Raw genomic sequence first — 21,711 nt, 5'->3', positions numbered from 1 at the left:
ATGGAACCACTGTGAATTATTTCTTCCTCTTTGGCTCCTGAAACTGAAGCAATATTGCCATTGGCTGCTTTTTATTTTTTTAATTAATTAATTAATTTAGATTTGGAATCTTGCTTTTTTTTTTTTTTTTTTTTTGAGACGGAGTCTCGCCCTGTCGCCCGGGCTGGAGTGCAGTGGCCGGATCTCAGCTCACTGCAAGCTCCGCCTCCCGGGTTTACGCCATTCTCCTGCCTCTGCCTCCCCAGTACCTGGGACTACAGGTGCCCGCCACCGCGCCCAGCTAATTTTTTGTATTTTTTAGTAGAGACGGGGTTTCACCGGGTTAGCCAGGATGGTCTCGATCTCCTGACCTCGTGATCTGCCCGTCTCAGCCTCCCAAAGTGCTGGGATTACAGGCTTGAGCCACTGCGCCCGGCCATAGATTCGGAATCTTGCTCTGTCGCTCAGGCTAGAGTGCAGTGGTGCAATCTTGGCTCACTGCAACCTCCACCTCCCAGGTTCAAGCGATTTTCCTGCCTCAGCCTCCCAAGTAGCTGGGAGTACAGGCGCCTGACACTGCGCCCGGCTAATTTTTGTATTTTTAGTAGAGACGGGGTTTCACCATCTTGGCCAGGCTGTCCTTGAACTCCTGACCTCGTGATCCACCCGACTTGGCCTCCCAAAGTGCTGGGATTACAGACGTGAGCCACTGCGCCCAGCCGCCATTGACTGCTTTTTTCAAAGCGTCAGTTTATGCCCTATTTCTGATAGCGTGAGTATCACTTTTCTTTCAATTTCTGATTTTCCTGGCCCTACTTGCTGCACCTGTTTGCTTCAAACAATTGTTTTAAGGTTCACTTAAGAAATACGACATATTTGTGCGCTTCTTTCTTTATTTCTGATGTTCCCATTTTTCTTTTTTGTTCATTTGTTTCTGTTTGAAGAATTTCCTTTAGCTATTATCTTAGGATAGGTCTGCTGGTGATAAATTCTCTTAGTTTTCCTTCATCTGAGGATGTCTTGATTTCTCCTTCACTCTTGAAGGATATTTTCACTTGATATAGATTTCTGGTTTGACAGTACTTTTCTTTCAGCACTTGAAAAATACACTACTTCCTTCTGGCCTCCATGGTTTCTGATGAGAAATCTGCCCCCATTCAAATAGGTTGTTCTCCTCTAAGTAGTCATTTCTTTCCCAGTTGTTTTTGAGATTTTTCTTTGTCTTTAGTTTTTTAAAGTTAGATTATGATGTACCTGGGCATGGATTTCTTTTGGCTTATCCTCTTTGGGCTTTAATCAGCTTCTTGAATCTGTAGATTTATGTCTTCCACTAAGTTTGGGAAATTTTCAACCATTATTTCTTCAAATATTTTTCAACTCCACCTTCTTTTTCCCCTCCTTTTGGAGCTTCAGTTACATGAATGGTAGACCTTTTGTTATTTTCCCACAGGACCCTCAGGCACTCTTCTTTTTTTTTTTCAGTGTATATTCTGTTGAACAGATTGAATAATTTCTCTTGTTCATTGGTTCTGTCTTCTGTTCATTAATTCCATTCATTGGTTGAGCCTATCTTATGAGTTTGTTATTTCAGTAATTGCATCCTAAAATTCTATCCTAAAATTTCCATTTGGTTATTCTTATATATTCCATTTCTTCACTGAGACTTTGTGTTTTTTGTTTCAAAAGTGTTTGTAATTTCTTGTCGAAACGTTTTTATCATGGATGTTTTAAAATCCTTGTCAGATAATTCTAACATCTGTGTGATCTCAGTGTTGATGCCTGTTGATTATCTCTTCTCATTCCCAGTTCTTAGTATGATGAGTGATTTTCAGTTGTATCCTGGACTTTTTCAGTATTATGTCATTAGACACCGAGTCTTATTTAAATCTTCTGTTTTAGTAGTCCTCCACTATAACCAGACCAGTGGGGAAGAGGGCTGCTGATTCTCTACTACCTGTTGAATTCCTAAGCTCCCCATCCTAGCTCTTTATTTCTCTGGGAAGCAGGACTGGGGAGTCTCTACTGCTTCATAGAGGTGGAAATTCCCACCACCTTGTTGCCCCCAATGATGATGGAGGATATGGTGGTAGTGAAGGTACCACCTTATTGATGGGTGATGGTGACAGCCCAGGCTCCCTACCCAGTCTGCAAACATCACATTGAGGAGGAGAGGTGCCTCATTATTGCTGGGAGAGAGTGAACATCAAGACCTCTCAGGTGGTGTACATTGACACCGCAATAATCACCCTTTTTTAAAAACCATTTTTAACATATTTTCTTGAAATATAATTCTCGTACCATACAATTTGCCCATTTTAAGTGTATAATTCTGTGGGTTTTAGTATGTTCAGAGTTGTGTAACCCATTACAATAATAATTTAGAACATTTTCATAACCTCAGAAAGAAACCCCTTACCCATTAGCAGTAATTCCCCATCTCCCTACCTGCAACCCCTGGCAACCACTAATTTACCTTCCTTCTCTATGGATTTCCCTATTCTAGACATTTCATATAAATGGAATCATACAACACGTGCCCTTTGTGTCTGGCTTCTTTCACTGAACATAGTGTTTTCACCTCTCATGTTGTAGCATGTATTAGTCCGTCCGTCCGTCTTTCCTTCCTTCTTCCTTTATTTATTTATTTATTTATTTATTTATTTATTTATTTTATTTTATTTTATTTTATTTTTTTGACAAAGTTTCACTCTTGTTGCCCAGGCTGGAGTGCAATAGCGCGATCTCGGCTCACCGCAACCTCCACCTCCTACGTTCAAGCGATTCTCCTGCCTCAGCCTCCTGGGTAGCTGGGATTACAAGCATGCACCACCACACCTGGCTAATTTTGTATTTTTAGTAGAGACGGAGTTTCTCCATGTTGGTCAGGCTGGTCTTGAACTCCCGACCTCAGGTGATCCACCTGCCTCAGCCTCCCAAAATGCTGGGATTACAGGCATGAGCCACCGTGCCTAGACACTTCATTTCTTTTTATGACTGAATGATACTACATTTTATCAGTACACATTTTATTTATCTGTTCATCAGTTAGTGGACATTTGGGTTGTTTCCACTTATGGGGTATTATGGGTAATTCTGCTTTGAACATTCAGGTACAAGTTTTTGTGTTGACGTGCATTTTCAGTTGTCTTGACTACACATATAGGAGTGGAATTGTTGGGTCATATAGTAGCTCTACTTAACCATTTAACTATTTAAAGAACTACGAGGCTGTTTTCCAAAGGGGCTCATCATTTTTCAGTCACACCAGCAATATTTGAGAGTGTTTGAAATTTGTTATTGCTGTAACAGAGACTTCAACTTCTTCTAGTGACCCTGTTTTTGTCTCTCCTCTTGGCTCAAGGTCTCTTTGTGCTTGTCCTCATAGGAATTTTGTCTCTTGCAGCTCTCCCAAGCTGTTAGCCAATGTTATTATCCCTGGAGGCTTTAGCATAGTAGAGGGTATGGGAGAGGGGCAGCATTCGCTAATCTTCTCATTAACTCTTTCTTAGTCTTTAGGGTGCATAGTGGTCCTGTTTCTGGGGGTGGAAGTGGTGGTGGGGAAGGTAGTCTTCAGGTAGAGCCTTTTTGCCCCTGCCCCCGATTCCCTCATTGGCCTGTAGCAGGTATCTTCTGATGTTCTCAGCCTTTGTCCTTGAGGTTCTCGCTCCTGTAGGTTACCTTTTTGCCCCTTAGGTAACACAGGGAGGCTGAGGCTGGATGCTTTTCCCTTCTCCCAGCAGTGATGAAACTGCACCATTGCCCTCACTTGATACCCTTCCCCTGCAGATGAAGCCTTTTGTTTGGTAAGGGAACCAGGGTGCTAAGCACCAAGTACCCAGACAGCACCGCTCTGGTGCTTTCTCCAGGTACCGCGCCCCCCGCCCCAGCTTCCCTGTGTGAACGGAATTGAGTTCCTGAAGAAAAAGCTTGCAAGCGGTTGGGACTCCCCCCCCACCATAACTATAGCCCCCAGGAACTTCATATTCTTGTATCAGTCCCCACGCAGCATCCAACGATTCAGAATTTCTAGTTTAATGTTCCTGCTGTGGCTCCTGCCACAGGTAACCAAATGCCCTGCCCTGTGTCTCCCTGCAGGCACCTGTCTCTCTGAATTGGCTATTTGTGCTGTGATTCATTTCTCTGATGGGTTCATGAAAATTTGTTAATTTGCTGCCTGTCCTGCCATTTGCTTCTTATAAAAACGGGAGATTGTTTTGTTTTGTTTTCTGACTACAGATCTGAGACAAAACCAGAATTCTTGAGCCTTATGATTTTACTGGGAATTAGTCACTGACATGCAATATAAATTATCCTTTTTGCAGAGGATTAATTGGCTGCATTAAAAGATACATATTTTTCTTTGGTATTTAGTGTATCAGTGAGGTTCTTGTGCAAGTCTCCCTCTAATTTATCCCGTAGAGAAGAGTTTCCTAGGGATATGTGAATCCCCTGTATGGTTCAGGGGCTTTGTGTACCTTCTGGAAATTGTATACAGATTTTTAAGGGTATGTTCTGTGTTAATTTTTTTTCTGAGATAGTAGTCTTATCTGATTCTTAAAAGAACCCATACTTTAAAGTTGTTGTTGTTTTTTTTAATCCCTAGAAAAAGTACGTAGTAACTGACTGAGTGCCGTGGCTCATACCTGTAATCCCAGCACTTTGGGAGACTATTAAAAAGTCTTCCATTTGTTATCAGAAGCTAGGATATTTTCGATTACTAGTCTGGTGTATAAAACATATCAACCTATCTTAAAACATTGACTGCATATCATCTGTAGGCCTGGAGTCTCGTTATTATCCAAGACTTTCATAGCAACAGAATGAAAGCTCATATATTTTAATTCAATGGAGAGCACTACATACTCTCTAGTAAAGCCTGTTTATATCATTGTACCTATATTTCTAACAAGCTTAATTATTTGGTTTTCTGACCTACAGCAGATAAAAAGCACTGAGCTACAAGTGCATACTTATTACACAAAAGGGGACATTGAGGGAAGGGAGAATAATTTGCAAAACAGCCTTCAGATGTTATTTCTTGTGCTAAAATTGCTCAGATCTCTAAATCAGACTTTGTTGCTCCCCATTCTCCATTACATCTCTGTTTGATATGGGGGAAAGGGAATAATCCAACTTAAGCAACCCAAAGGTGCATTGCTTTATGGTAACTGATGTTGCAGTTGGTGTTAGCCTACAGCCATCAAAATGTTCTGTTTATTCTTTATAAGAAACCTGAGAGTTGTTTTAAACTATTTGAAAAATATTTCCATGGGTTTTAAAGTTTTAAATTTAGAAATTGAATAAGCTTTTTGATTCATTGGAAAAAATCAATGTGGGATGCAATGTCTTGACAATACAAGAACAGAGTTTTTAAGGGTTTTAGGCACAGTGTTCTTTGCTAAGTTTTCTCTACTATTGATTCTTCTGGATAACCTGACAACTTTTTGCCTAAAGATTGTATAATTATAATTAATTCATTTTGCTTAAATATAATTACCAGTTTGTGGCTGTTTTATGCTTTTGGGGTGACATGTCAGTTTGTGGTCAGTTATGTATAGCTTCAGATTTCAGTGACTGAATCAAACTTGATCAGTCTCTCTGCTTTATTCACATGGACCAGACAGTGTTCCTCTTTGTGTCATACAGGAAGTTAATGTTTTGACTTTTCATATGAAAAATGTCACACAAAAGTTCAGAGGAGCTGTGCTTTAAAAAATTGCCAACCGAGAGATGTTAATGAGAGCAATAAAAGTCAGAGTTGTCTGCAAAGGGCATTTTCATTTTGTGGCTCTGGCAGGTTGAGCATTGATGTTCTAATTGAATTCATAGTGAGGCCTCCTTTGTTTCTGCAAGCATCTGACAGGCCAGATGTGCACACAGTGTTGGGCTTGGCATAGCTTCTGGACTGTATGTTAGGCAGTGAATCCCCTCTTTGACCATAAATGAACAGTTATCTGGTAAGTACAAAGCCTTTTTGTTTCAGGAACTTTTGGGAAAACTACCAGTGCATGTAAAATAGACACACTATTAAGAACTTGTAAAACTTCTCAACTTCATTACCTAGAAAGGTCAGGGTCAGCATCTAGGTCCCTCCTTCATTATCTTTAATTTAGCAACAAATGGCTATGTTTTATTTTGTGAAGTTTCTACATTACCTTGTGGCCTTTGGAGTGTTGGTTAAAGTTGTTGATGGGGCTCTTGCTTGGGAACTGTGTCTTTGGGAGCCAAACCATGCACACTTTAACTGAGCTGTGAACTCATATCTCTCTTACCCCATCAACAATTACTTTGTGGACTATGGAGAAGAGCTCAGTTATATACTTGTTTCTGATTTTAGAAGGAATGCTATGATGATGATAATAAAATAACACCATCTAGCATTTATTTAGAAATTACTATGAGCTCCATACTGTGCTAAGTCCTTTATACAGGTTCACCCATTTAATCTTTGCAACAACCCCTATGAGGTGAGTGTTATTATCCCCATTTTATAGATAAATTGAGACTCAGAATTTGGATAACTTGCTGAAAGCTACTCAGTAGTGAAACCAGTATACCCATCCAGGTGGTCTGTCCCAGACCCATATTCCTTTAAGATTTATTTATTTTTTATTTTATTTTATGTTTTTTTTTTTTTTGAGACAGAGTCTCACTCTGTCGCCCAGGCTGGAGTGCAGTGGCCGGATCTCAGCTCACTGTAAGCTCCACCTCCCGGGTTTACGCTATTCTCCTGCCTCAGCCTCCCGAGTAGCTGAGACTACAGGTGCCCGCCACCTCGCCCGGCTAGTTTTTTGTATTTTTTAGTAGAGATGGTGTTTCACCATGTTAGCCAGGATGGTCTCGATCTCCTGACCTCGTGATCCGCCCGTCTCGGCCTCCCAAAGTGCTGGGATTACAGGCTTGAGCCACCACACCCGGCCTAAGATTTATTTATTTATTTATTTATTTATTTATTTATTTATTTATTTATTTATTTATGAGATGGAGTCTCGCTCTGTTGCCCAGGCTGGAGTGCAGTGGTGTGATCTCAGCTCACTGCAAGCTCCGCCTCCTGGGTTCATGCCATTCTCCTGCCTCAGCCTCCCAAGTAGCTGGGACTACAGGGGCCCGCCACCACGCCTGGCGAATGTTGGTATTTTTAGTAGAGACGTGGTTTCACCGTGTTAACCAGAATGGTCTCGATCTCCTGACCTCATGATCCACCCGCCTTGGCCTCTCAAAGTGCTGGGATTACAGGCATGAGCCACCATGCACAGCCTAAGATTTTTTAATTATATAAAATATTTGCCTGCTTCAAACTTCAAACTGTAAAACAAAATATATTGAGAGATCCAGCTAGATTCAGCTCAACTATTTTGGTAACTTTTCTCTAAGTCTCTTTCCCCTCCCTGTTTTCTCCTCACTCTGCAGAGTTAATCTTTTTGTTAAGTTTTCGGTTTATTCTTTTATTGTGTCTTTATGAAAATATATACAAATATATATGTATATGTGTGCCACTGTCTGTATATAAAATTCTCCTCACTAATCGGGATTTGCTGTAGTTATTTTGTTTTCAGTTCAAAAACTTTAAAAATGCCTTTTCTTATCAAAAGCAGGTTAATGAGACCAGTCTGGTAAATATGTTTTATATCACTCTGCACATATCTTCTGCCTGAGTACTGAACTGACTTTCCCATCCCCTCAGCATTTTATGTTCTGTCTCATGCTTGAGATGTTTGACTTCCATAGCAAGATAAGGCAGCCTCTCACACTCTGCCTTAAGTAAAAATGCTTCTCTAGAAAACTTACATCTGATGCTCTTTAATCTGGCTAGCTTGTAAAATTGAAATCAGGCTTATCACATGCCTTCTGTTTTTCTCTAAAGGAGAAGGGAAAATTATAATAGTCATTGGATTTAGTTTTCATTTGCTTAAGAAAAACAGGTATGAATTGGATGGTGGTATCCCAGACCTTCATGGAGGTTTGAGTACTTTTTTTTTTTTTTTTTTTTTTTTTTTTTGAGACAGAATCTCACTCTGTTGCCCAGGCTGGAGTGGAGTGACACGATCTTGGCTCACTGCAGCCTCCGCCTCCCGGGTTCAAGCAGTTCTCCTGCCTCAGCCTCCCGTGTAGCTGGGACTACAGGCATGCACCACCACGCCCAGCTAATTTTTGTGTTTTTAGTAGAGATGAGGTTTCACCATGTTGGCCAGGATGGTCTTGATATCCTGACCTTGCGATCCACCCACTTCGGCCGCCCAAAGTGCTGGGATTACAGGCATGAGCCACCGCGCCCGGCCAGGTTTGAGTATTTCTGAAGCCATAGACAAGGACCACATTTCATTGGCTTCTGCTTTTGTATACCTTTGTCTATAGCCTTCAAGTTACTCTTCTGTTTGATAAACATGTGTATTAGTTTTCTAGGGCTATAATAACAAATTAACACAAATGAGGTAGCTTAAAACAGTAGGAATTTATTCTTTCACAGTATGAAGGCCAAAAGTAAAAAGTCAGCCAGTCTGTGCTCCCTCCATAGGTTTTAAGCGAGATTCTTTCTTTGCCTCTTCCAGCTTTTGGTGGATGTCAGCATTCATTGATTTGTGGATCAATAAATCACTCTAATCTCTGCCTCCATGATCACACTACCTCCTCCTCTTCCATCTCAAATCTCCCTCCACCTTTCTCTTGTAAGGACACTTGTCATTCGACTTAGAGCCCACTTGGATATTCCAGAATGATATCTTCACCTGAAGATCTTAACTTAATTACATCTGCAAAGACCCTTTTTCCAAATAAGGTAATATCCATAGTTTCTGGGAACTAGGATGTGGACATATCTTTTTGGAGGCCACCATTCAATCCACTGCAATATGTTTTCGGGTTAGGAAACTATGTAGAGATTTCATAAGCAGTTATGTCAAGTATGAAGATACGGCTTATGTTTTGTAATCAGTTGATATATTTTGTAGACTTTCACTTGGAAAATAATGAAATATTTTAGGATGTTGACAAACACTTTCCAGATCTAAGGAAGGATTTCCCACAGCACCATCTTTCCCAAAGATAGTAGTTTAGCAAATTGGCAGTTGCCACAACTATTTAACCACTGCCTCATTAAAGGCACTCTAAGGCCAGGCACTGTGCCTCACACCTATAATCCCAGCACTTTGAGAGGCCAAGGCGGGCAGATCACTTGAGCTCAGGAGTTTGAGACGAGCCTGGGCAACCTGTCGAAATCCTGCCTCTACAAAAATTACAAAAAAAAAAAAAAAAAATTACAAAAATTAGCCAGGCATGGTGGTATGTGTCTGTAGTCCCAGCTACTCGGGAGGCTGAGGTGGTAGGATCGCTTGAGCCCCGGAGGCAGAGGTTGCAGTGAGCCAAAATTATACCATCGCACTCCAGCCCAGGTAACATAGTGATACCCTATCTCAAAAAAATAAAATAAAATTCTGGAACAGAAAGACATTAAGGAGAAAAATAGTGAAAATGTGAATGAAGTCTATACATTAATTAATAGTATTATAGCAGTGCTACTTTCCTGGTTTAGGTAATTGAACTCTGGTTATATAAAGTGTAAACAATTAGAGGAAACTAAGTGAAGGATATATGGAAATGTACTATTTGATAACTTTTCTTTAAGTCTACAATTATTTCTAAATAAATTTAAAATGAGGTGATGCCCAGATTATTATCAGTGGAACTTGTTGCTTAATTTAAGAGAGTTAAGGATTGTTTTATACAGACTGTTTTGAGTAACCTGTATTGTTGATTTAAATTTAGAGAACCCAAGAAAATAATTCAGGAAGGACTCCATTACCCTTTATTAAATCCCAAATAAGCTGGCTTCCTTGTCAGTACTTCAAATCTTTCCAACAGAAGTTGATCTGGCCATTTAGGAAGTTAGAGATGTTTCTCTTGTTGGAAGTAGAGTGGTTGGGGATGGCCTTTTTAAAAGGAGAACACTGAATGGTATCAGTTGCATAGTGATGGTCTTCTCAAGATATGTGCAATATCTTTCCAGGTATTCCGGAAGGACCTCATCAGTGCCATGAAAATTCCAGATTCTCACCACATTAATCCTGATAGCTATTACCTCTTTGCTGATACATGGAAGGAAGAATGGGAAAAGGGAGTCCAGGTACCAGCCAGTCCAGACACTGTTCCACAGCCTTCTCTCAGGTATTTGCATGCTTGCACCTTTGACTTAGGGAATGAATGCTCTCATGTTTATGTGTCTGCTGCTTGGGGAGAAACTTAGAGTGGCTAATTATGCATTTATAGTACAAAGTCACATACCATCTTCACCAATTCACTCAGACCAGTAGCAGATTTTACCAGGCTATAATAGGCCAGTAGTTAAAGTCAGGCTCATGTATTTAGTGACATAGTGTGTGCCCATTATTCATAGGATAAAACCATTTGAAGTCGAATCTGAAATTATGATAAAATTTTGGAGACAAGAATTTCCAAGTCTGACTCAACAGTCAGTAGCATTTATTAGTCTTCTGAGAGAAACAGAATTACATAATGCCTGTCTTAGTCTGTTTACTGTTGTTATAACAATACCTAAGTCTATATTATTTATTTATTTATTTATTTATTTATTTATTTATTTATTTATTTATTTATTTAGAGACAGAGTCTTGCTCTGTCACCCAGGCTGGAGTGCAGTGGCACCATCTTGGCTCACTGCAACCTCTGCCTCCCAGGTTCAAGAGATTCTCCTGCCTCACCCTCCCAAGTAGTTGGAATTACAGGCATGTGCCACCATGCCCAGCTAATTTTTTTGGTATTTTTTTTTAGTAGAGACAGGGTTTCACCATGCTGGCCAGGCTGTTCTTGAACTCCTGACTTCATGATCTGCCCACCTTGGCCTCCCAAAGTGCTGGGATTACAGGCGTGAGCCACCGCACCTGGCCGAGTCTGTATAAATTATAAAGAAGTATTTGACTCACCATTCTAAAGACTGAGAAGTCCAAGGGCTTGGCAGCAGCTTCTGACAAGGGCTTTTATACTGTGTCATAACATGTGAGAAAAGAAGAACGACAAGTGAACACGTGTTTAAGAGATCACAAGAGTGAGCCAAGCTCATTTTTATGATGACCCACTCTTATGAGAATTAATTCACTCCTGCGGGAACTCATTCCCACGAGAACTAACTGCTGCTGTAACAGCATTAGTCAATTCATGAGCGTTCTACCCTCAATACCCAATTATCTCTTAAAGACCCCACCTCCCAACACTGTCACATTGGGAATTAAGGCTCCAGTACACAAACTTTTGGAGATACATTCAAAGTATAGAAACACCTGTGGGAAGTTATATATATATATAAAAAACATATATATAACATATATATATAATGTATATAATATATGTTTATATATAATATATATTATATACTTTGACACAAAGTATAGAAACACCTGTGGGAAGTTATATATATATAAAAAACATATATATAACTTATATATAATATATAACATATATATGTTTATATATTAGAATGTAGAGTGCCAAATAAAGGGGCTAGTGGGACCTGCTGGTTACTGTGAGAAATTGTAGATCTTATTGTACACCCATCTATTTCTATTACATATTAGATTTTTTTAAGGGCAGAGATAACATCCTTGAATTCTCTGCTGCTAGTACTAGGTTTTCAAGACCTAGTCATGCTCCAGAAATGCTTGCTGGAATCATTTCTAGAAACCCAGGCTGTCCTACCCACAGAGAGGCTGCCTATGCCCTGTTAATTAAAGCTCCACAGCCTTGCTCAGCATATGTCTCAAAACTCACTGGCTCATCAGCACCATCTCCTGCCCCCTAAAAATCAGAATAGCATCATGAATGAACATAGGAGTTGAGCGTTTTCATGTCCTTGTTGTCAGTATTTTTGTACAACTATAGCAGCCCTGGTGCTGAGTTGACCATCACCATTCCGTTGATACTCCGAGGATTATTGAGTGTGACTAACATCTTGACTTTGGTCTTGTTGGTAAGTCAGTATCAATTGTCTACTCATTGGAGGTGATTTTAATCTTTTAGACTGAGTGGAAAATGGCCCATGTACCACTTTAAAAATGTTATCTGTTAAGTGAGCCGTGGATAAGTAGGGTAGCAAGAATGGAGCAACAGTTTAAGAACAGTAATTTATTTTCATTTTTTTAATTTTTTGAGACAGAGTCTCACACTATCACTCAGGCTAGAGTGCAGTGGCGTGATGTCAGCTCACTGCAACCTCCGCCTCCTGAGTTCAAGTGATTCTCGTGCCTCAGCCACCTGAGTAGCTGGGTTTACAGGCATGTGCCACCGTGCCCAGCTGATTTTTGTAGTTTTAGTAGAGAAGGAGTTTCACCATGTTGGCCAGTCTGGTCTCAAACTCCCAGCCTCAAGTAATTTGCCCACCTCGGCCTCCCAAGTGCTAGAATTAAATGTGTGAGCCCCTGCACTCAGCCTAAGAGCAGTAATTTTAGGAACTAAAAGAGTTTAAGTTGTTTTCAAATATAGGGATGTGCGTTCCTAAATCATGTGTGGCTTCAGTGCTCTAATATTTGTTCTGAGGGCTGCAAATATTTACCATTTAAGTGCTATGAATTGTTGGTAAATCTCTTCTGTTTCCCATAGTTCTTTGCCTATCATATGAAACTCTTAATTTTAATGGAACAACAAGGCAGACTATTAAATTATTGATCATATTGAATTCCTTAATGAAATCCTTAACTGGTTGCTCTTGGTAGGTATATCAGTTTCTGTTTTTTAGAAAATATCAATAAGACTTGTACTGTAGTATGTAGCCTTTCCTATGGAACAGTAATTCTCAAATTTTAGGGTACATCACAGTCATTTGGAGGGCTTGTTAGAACAGATTTCTTAACCTCACCCCCAGTTTTTGGTTTAGTAGATCTGAGGTATGAGGTCTGAGAATTTGCATTTCTAACAACTCCCAATATGATACTGATGCCACTAATCTGGGGATGACACTTTGAGAACAATTTTATTATGAAATATGTTTATCTTATTTTCTGAATTTAATGGAAATCTCCATACTTTTATCATCTTTCTTGGATTTCTCTTTTGGCTTTCAATATGAGCCAGCCATATTGGAGGCTCAGCCTGTTTAGGATTTGGTTGGAGTACCTAAACTTTGTTTGAAGTACCTAATTTCCTCAACCACAGCTGCTTATCGCAGCAACCCTTAACTGTCATCATTTTGCATGGGTCAAACTGTGTCTTGTGATTTTACTTTCTGGATTTTGTAAGTCGCCTTAAAAATTAAATCTTTGTGATATGAAATTATATTGGAACATTAATAAATAATTTGTTTTCATGTCCTTCAACAGATTTTGAAAATCAAATGAGTTCAATTAACATTTTTAAGAACTATATAAATTCAGGCCTATTTAGCCCCATAGTATGAAGTTACTCTCAGACTTGCCTTTTAACTTGGAGCTAGTCTTAAGGTTTTTTGACCGAGCTTTCTATTTGCCATCCATATACCCTTTTCAGTGAAATATATCTTTGCCTGTTTTCTAATCAGATTCTTTGTTTTTTTTACTATCGAGTGTTGAGAATTACTTATAAATTTGAGATATGAATCCATTGTCAAACATGTGATTTGCAAATATTTTCTCCCAGTGTATTTATAGATTGACTTTTCATCCTGTTAACAGGGTCATTCAAAAAGTGTAAGTTTATGATTTTGATGAAGTTCGATTTATTGATTTTTTTTTTCTTTTGGATCATGCTTTTAATGTTGTGCTGTGAACTTTTCACTTAGCTCTATGTCTCAAAAATATTCTCGGCCGGGTGCAGTGGCTCACGCCTGTAATCCCAGCACTTTGGGAGGCCGAGGCGGGCGGATCACAAGGTCAGGAGATCGAGACCATCCTAGCTAACCCAGTGAAACCCCGTCTCTACTAAAAAAGACAAAAAAATTACCCAGGTGTGGTGGCAGGCGCCTGTAGTCCCAGCTACTCGGGAGGCTGAGGCAGGAGAGTGGCGTGAACCCAGGAAGTGGAGCTTGCAGTGAGCCGAGATCGTGCCACTGCACTCCAGCCTGGGCAACAGAGAGAGACTCCATCTCAAAAAAAAAAAAAACTATATATATATATATATATGTGTGTGTGTGTGTGTGTGTGTGTGTGTGTAGGTATATTCTCCTGTTTTCTTTTAAGAGTTTTATAGTTTTACATTTAAATGCATGAACCATTTTGAATTTTGTTAAGATGGGAGGCATAGGTCAAAGTTCAAAATCGGGTAAGTTGATTCTTCCCACTTTATTTTTTTTTTCAAAATTGCTGTGGCCATTCCATTTTCTTTGTCTTTCCATTCAAATTTTATAATAAGCTTTCCATATATACAAAAAATCTTGCTGGATTTTCATAAGGATTGTATTAAACCTATATCACTTGGGGAGAATTGACATCTGTACAAGTCCTGTACACATTTTGCTAAATTTATACTTGTGTTAAAATTTTTTGAGCAATTATTAATGGTATTGTATTTATAATTTAGGTTTCCACATGGTCATTGCTAGTATATACAAATACAATCAATTTTTGTGTGTTGATCTTGTGTTCCTGTAACCCTGCTGAATTACTTAGTTCTGGCAGTTTTATTTAAACAAAAAAAAAAAAAAAAAAAAAGTTCCTTAGGATTTTCTGTGTAAACCATCATGTCACCTGCAAATAAAGATGGTTTTCTTTCTTTCTTTCCAAACTGTTTACTTTTTATTTCTTTTCTTGCCTTATTCTAGTAGCTAAAATGTCTAGTAATATGTCAAATAGCAGTGGAGAGAGCAGACATCCTTGTCTTGTTCCCAGTCTTAGGTGGAAGGCTTTTAGTCTTTCAATATATTAAGTATGATATTAACTATAGGGTTTTTCTTTCTTTTTTTCTTTTTTTCTTTTTTTTAGACGGAGTCTCACTCTGTCCCCCAGGCTGGAGTACAGTGGTGCGATCTCAGCTTACTGCAAGCTCCACCTCCCAGGTTCATGCCATTCTCCTGCCTCAGCCTCCCAAGTAGCTGGGACTACAGGCGCCCACCACCACGCCCGGCTAATTTTTTGTATTTTTAGTAGAGACGGAGTTTCACCGTGTTAGCCAGGATGGTCTCGATCTCCTGGCCTTGTGATCTGCCCGTCTCAGCCTCCCAAAGTACTGGGATTACAGGCATGAGCCACCACGTCTGGCCACTATAGGGTTTTTCATAGATGTTCTTTGTCAAGTTGAAGAAGTTCACCTCTACTCCTAGTGTGTGGTAGTTTCTTTCATAAATGGATTTTCAATTTTGTCAACTGAAATGATCCCTATCAAATGATATGATCAGGTGATTTTTTTCTTCTTCAGCCTGTTAATGTTATAGATTACATTGATTGATTTTTTTAATATTGCACCAACCTTGCATTGCTGGAACAAACCTGAGTATTAGTTAACTTGGGCTGCCATCACAAAATATCACAGGCTGGATGGCTTAAACAACAGAAATTTATTTCTCAATGTTCTGGAGGCTGGAAGTCCTACATCAAGGTCTTGCAGAGTTCAGTTTCTGGTAAGGGCTGTCTTCCTTGCTTGCCTCCTCCTCACTGTGTGCTCACATGGCCTTTCCCTTATGACCTTATTTAAGCTTAATTACCTCCTGTAGGTCTTGTCTCCAAATACAGTCACTTTGGGAGTGACACAATTCAGTCTATAACACCAAGTTGATCAGGGATTATATTATATTTTTATATTGCTTGATTTGATTTGCAAATATCTTGTTGGAAATTGTTATGTCTATATATTTTTATGTCTTATTTTTATGTTCCCGAGGAATAGTGACCTGTAGTCTTATATAATTTATAATATAATTTATACATATATATAATGTGAAAGACAGGGTCTCGCTCTGTTGCCCAGGCTGGAGTGCAGTGGCACCATCTCAAGCCCAGTACAACCTCCACCTCCTAGGCTCAAGTGATCCTCCTGCCTCAGCCTCCTGAGTAGCTGGGATTACAAGTGTTCGTTGCCACACCCAGCTGATTTTTATATTTTTTATAGAGACTGGGTTTCACCATGTTGCCCCGGCTGGTCTCAAGCTCCTGACCTCAAGCAGCCCTCCAGCATCAGCCTCCCAAAGTGCTGAGATTACAGCCATGAGCCAGTGCGCCCAACCTCTCATGATGTTTATATCTGTATTGTATCAGGGTAATATTGGCCTTATAAAATTAGTTGGGAAATATTGCTTCCTCTTCCAGTTTTTGGAAGAAATGGTGTAGAACTAGAGTTAATTCTTATTAAAATGTTTGATAGAATTCTCCAATGAAACACTCCGGACCTAGAGGCTTCTCTTTGGGGATTTGCTTAACTATTAACTATAAATTTGAGTTGTTGTTGTTGTTGTTTGTTTGTTTGTTTGAGGCCTTGCTCTGTCACCCAGGCTGCAGTGAAATGGCACAATCACAGTTCACTGCAGCCTCAACCTCCTAAGTCCAAGCAGTCTTCCCACCTCAGCCTCCCAAGAGCTGGGACCACAGGCCTGTGCCACCATACGCAGCTAATATTTTTAGAATTTTTTGTAGAGACAAAGTCTTCCTGTGTTGGCCAGCCTGGTCTGAAACTCCTGGGCTCAAGTGATCCTCCCACCTCAGCCTACCAAAATTTTGGGATTACTGGCGTGAGCCACTGCACATGGCAAATTTGAGTCCTTTAATAGATCATTTGAATAGCCCTGTAACTATTTCAAACTGGGTGACTTTGGGTAGTTTGTAGTTTAAGGTACAGGTTTGTTTCATCTAAGTTGTTGAATTTACCTGTATAAAATGGTTCATAGTATTCCCTGTGTTGCTTTCATTTTAAAATTCAATCTTGGCTAGACTTCTACTTCCAAAAAGATGGAGTAGGTGTGCTTTTCCCTATGCCTCCCACTAAGTACAATTAAAAACCCTGAGCATTTTATATAATGCAAACGTAAGACTTTGAAAGATCAGAAGAAAGCAGAACAGCTAGAGTCCTTGAGACTTGAGGAACAACCCAGTTTTATGTTCCCTGGGATTTCTTTTTGCTCCCAGCATTGGTGCTGGAGAAGCTAGCAACCCAGAAGCACAAACCAGCAAAAAGCAAAAACAAAAACTAAGAAAAGCCTGTCCTCTCTAGCCAAATGACCAGGAAAGGGACAGCCTATCAGATGGGAAACCTTTATTTTTTTATTTTATTATTATTATTATTTTTTTGAGACTCAGTCTCTGTCACCCAGGCTGGAGTGCAGTGGTGCCATCTCTGCTTACTGCAACTTTCACTTCCCTGGTTCAAGTGATTTTCCTGCCTCAGCCTCCCAAGTAGCTGGGATTGCAGGCGCACACCACCACACCCAGCTAATTTTTGTATTTTTGGTAGAGGTGGGGTTTCACCATGTTGGCCGGACTGGTCTCAAACTCCTGACCTCAAGTGATCCACTCACTTTGGCCTCCCAAAGTGCTGGGATTACAGGCATGAATCACTGTGCCTGGCCAACATGGAAAACTTTTAGACAGAAAACTCTTCTCCAGTCAAACACCACAGAAAAATACTTTGGGCCACCCCAACCTTCTCTAGCAAAGATGGAGTAGGGAGCCTAGACAGCAATGGTGTACCACATCTAGGGTTGTGTTAGAGGAGACTGAGTGGACAGTTAGGATTTTCACCTCTGTTCAGCAGTGTCAGTGGAGGCCATGCAGGAAACAATAGCAAGGCATTCTTACCAATCCTAGCAATGGAGGTGTCCGTGGAAGCCTAGTGGGGAGCTGAAGCTCTCAGCCCCACCTAACAGTAACAGGGATGTTGACACAGGCCAAATGGTGAACTAGGTCTTATACAACCACCTGGTGGTAACAAGGCATTGCCCCCAACCCTGATCTCCAGCCAGATAGTGTCATAGGAAGCCAACCAAAATCAAAGGTTTGCATAAGATCCAGAGTCTCGTAATACCCCAGATGTCTAGGTTTCAGTAGAAAATTACTCATCAAGAATCAGGAAGATCTTAACCTGACCAAAAACGGATGCCGACACCAAGATGCCAGATATTAGAATAGTTTAACAAAGATTTTAAAACAGCCAACATAAAAATGCTTCAGTGAACAGTTGTGAACATACTTGAAACAAGTTAAAAAAAAAATAGTATCCCTCTTTCATTCCTATTATTGGCAATTTTTGTCTTATCTTTTTTTCTTGCTATGGGTTGGTCAGTTATCTTGATCATTTCACAGAACACTCTTTATTTTTTCTGTTTTGTTTTTAGAGACAGGGTCTTACTCTGTCACTCAGGCTGGAGTACAGTGGCATGATCACAGCTCACTACAGCCTGGACCTTTTGGGCTCAAGTGATCCTCCTGCCTCAGCCTCCTAAGTAGCTGGGACTACAGGTGCATGCCACCATGCCGGGCTAATTTTTGTTTTTTGGTTTGTTTGTTTGGGTTTTTTTTTTTTTTTTTTTTTTGTAGAAACAGGGGTTTCATCATGTTGCCCAGGCTGATCTTGAACTCCTGGGCTCAAGCAATCTGCCCACCTCGGCCTCTCAAAGTGCTAGGATTACAAGTGTGATCCAGTGCACCCGGCCCATTACTTTTCTGTTTTCAATCTCATTGATTCCTGGTCTTTATTATTTTTATCCTTCTGCTTGCTTCGGGTTTATTTTGCTCCTTTTTTCTCGTTTCTAGTGTTGAGAACTTAATTTATTGATTTGAAGCTTTTTCTCTTGTCTAATGTAAGCATATAGTACTATAAATTTTCCTCTCAGCACCTGCTTTAACCATGTCTCATAAATTTTGGTATGTTGAATTTCATTTTCGTTCTCTTAAGTGTATTTTTTTTTTAACTTCTCTTGAAATTTCTTCTTTCACCCATGGATTATTTCAAAGTGTGATTTTTGGTTTCCAAGTGTTTGGAGGTTTTCTTGTTGTCTTTCTGTTATTGATTTCTAGTTTTTTTTTATTTTCTTTTTTTTTATACTAAATACTGTCACTTTTGTTTTTTAGTAAAATTGCATCTTAGATATGTATACAGAGATTTGAAACAAGAAAGGTGTCTTTTCCATTTAAAAAAAATCACCATTAAATATCACACCCATATGAGACTGATAATTTAAGAAGAAAACTGCTTAGCAGAAAAATAAATGTGTATGTCTACTTTTAGTGCAAAATTAAAACCACAAAGCTTAAAAAGAAATGTTAATGTCTGTAAATTTTCAGAATAACATCATATAAATGTGTTTACATTTTTCATTATTCAAATGTCCATCAGTGACAGACTGGATTAAGAAAATGTGGCACATATACACCATGGAATACTATGCAGCCATAAAAAAGGATGAGTTTGTGTCCTTTGTAGGGACATGGACGCAGCTGGAAACCATCATTCTCAGCAAACTATCGCAAGAACAGAAAACCAAACACCACATGTTCTCACTCATAGGTGGGAATTGATCAATGAGATCACTTGGACTCTGGAAGGGGAACATCACACACCAGGGCCTGTTATGGGGAGGGATAGCATTGGGAGTTATACCTGATGTAAATGACGAGTTGATGGGTGCAGCACACCAACATGGCACAAGTATACATATGTAACAAACCTGCACGTTGTGCACATGTACCCTAGAACTTAAAAGTATTAAAAAAAAAAAAAATTCACTTAATGTAGAATTTAAGAATACAGCCAACACCAAAGAAAAAATTTCTTAATGTTCTTATATCTTAGACTTGGAGCATTTTATTATTTTTTTTTAAGAGATGAGATCTCACTATATTGCCCAGGCTGGTCTCGAACTTCTGGGCTCAAGCAGTCTTCCCACCTTGGCCTCCCAAAGTGCTGGGATTATGGGTGTGAGCCACTGTGTGCGGCCAGTTTCTAGTTTTGATTCCACTGTGATCAGAAAACACACTCTATATAATTCCAATTATATAGGCCGGGCGCGGTGGCTCAAGCCTGTAATCCCAGCACTTTGGGAGGCCGAGACGGGCGGATCACGAGGTCAGGAGATTGAGACCATTCTGGTTAACACGGTGAAACCCCGTCTCTACTAAAAAATACAAAAATCTAGCCGGGCGAGGTGGCAGGCGCCTGTAGTCCCAGCTACTCCGGAGGCTGAGTCAGGAGAATGGCGTAAACCCGGGAGGCGGAGTTTGCAGTGAGCTGAGATCCGGCCACTGCACTCCAGCCTGGGCGACAGAGCAAGACTCCGTCTCAAAAAAAAAAAATAATAATAATAATAATAATGATAATAATTCCAGTTATTTAAATTTGTTGAGGTTTATTTTATGGCCCAGGATATGATCTGTCATAGTACATGTTCCATGGGTGCTTAAAAATAAGTGTATGCTGCTGTTGTTGCATAGAGTATTCCATAAATGTCAATTCTTTCAACTCTGTTGGTGGTAGTGTTGAGTTCTTCTGTACTCTTGTTGATTTTCTGTTTATTGGTTCTATCAATTACTGAGAGAGGTTGAAGTCTATAGCTATAATCATGGATTTATCCATTTCCCCTTTGAGTTCAGTTCATTTTTGCCTCACATGTTTTGGAGCACTGTTGTTTGGTGCACACACATTTATGATTGCTATGTCTTCTTGATGGAATGACACTTTTATTATTATATAATCCTCTTCATCTCTGGTAATTTTCTTTATTATGAAGTCTACTTTATCTGATGTTAATATAGTCACTTTTGCTTTCTTTTGAGTGATGTTTGCATCATATGTGTTTCTCCATTATTTTACTTTCAACCTACTTCTATCCTTGTATTTTAAGTATGTTTTATTTAGACAGCATATATTTGGATCATATTTTTAAATCTGTGTCAATCTGTCTTTTAATTGGTTTAGACCACTTATATTTGATGCAATTAGTAATATGTTAGGACTTCAGTGTGCCCTTTTATTGTGTGTGTGTGTGTGTGTGTGTGTATGTGTGTGTGGTGTGTGTGTGTGTGTGTTCTCTGTTTTTCATTTCTCTGTTTTATTTTTCCTGCCTTCCTTGGAGGTTCCCTGAACAAACTACCAAACTCGACCCACGTGAAATAGATCATTTGAATAGCCCCAAAGTTATTAGTAACATTGAATTTGTAATTTAAAACTTCCCCTAAAAATACCTCCAAGCCCAGATGGTTTCACGGGAGAATTCTACGAAACATTGAAAGAAATAAAAAGTGATAACAGTAGAAGAGAAATTTCAATCAAAGATGAATGGAGTTATAAAAGAAATAGCTAACCATGGGAATATGGGCATATGCTGCTGTTTTAGAAGCTCTAGGTTTACAGCCAAAAAGAACTTAGTGAAGGCAAACTTATCAACATAAATGAAGAAAATGGTTATGGTGAAAAAGAGTGAAGATGTCCCAGAGGAAGTGATACTAGTGGAAAAGTGCACATTAAAGGAATTCTTGGAAGTATTTTACAACATTGAAAGCACAAAGAACAAAATGTTGGAAACTAATCCACACTTAGAAGGGAGTATGACAATTTACCAAGGGATAGAAAAGGTGCTTACTCCATGTTGTAAGTTATACAGTGAAAGGGAGTTAAGCACTGTACTCTTAATAAGTTTTTACAAATAAATAAAAGTATAATTCTCAATGTTTCTAGTGTTTCCAATTATAGTATACTAAATACATATTGGTTTTATTATTTTTTATTTCCCTATATATTTATAGTCAATGGGAATATAGCTTTTTAATGTTTTGACAAAATTTTTAAAGGTTATTAAACAATTATAGTTTTCCCCATTGTTTATTAAGATTACTT

General features: G+C 39.3%; 1 protein-coding gene across 1 annotated transcript in view; it reads left to right on the top strand.

Annotated features, from left to right (window-relative positions):
• The window catches only part of JADE3 (jade family PHD finger 3), a 158,116-nt gene that overhangs the window by 78,909 nt on the left and 57,496 nt on the right, over positions 1-21,711 (top strand). The window contains exon 5 of the mRNA XM_023202753.1: positions 9,983-10,140. Coding sequence (XP_023058521.1) covers positions 9,983-10,140 — 158 coding nt within the window. The remainder of the gene's footprint in view (positions 1-9,982; positions 10,141-21,711) is intronic.

Source organism: Piliocolobus tephrosceles, chromosome 12 (genome assembly GCF_002776525.5).
Source record: "Piliocolobus tephrosceles isolate RC106 chromosome 12, ASM277652v3, whole genome shotgun sequence".
NCBI lineage: Eukaryota > Metazoa > Chordata > Mammalia > Primates > Cercopithecidae > Piliocolobus > Piliocolobus tephrosceles.
Note: the sequence above shows the minus strand (reverse complement) of the source record. Positions and strands in the feature narration are given on the sequence as shown.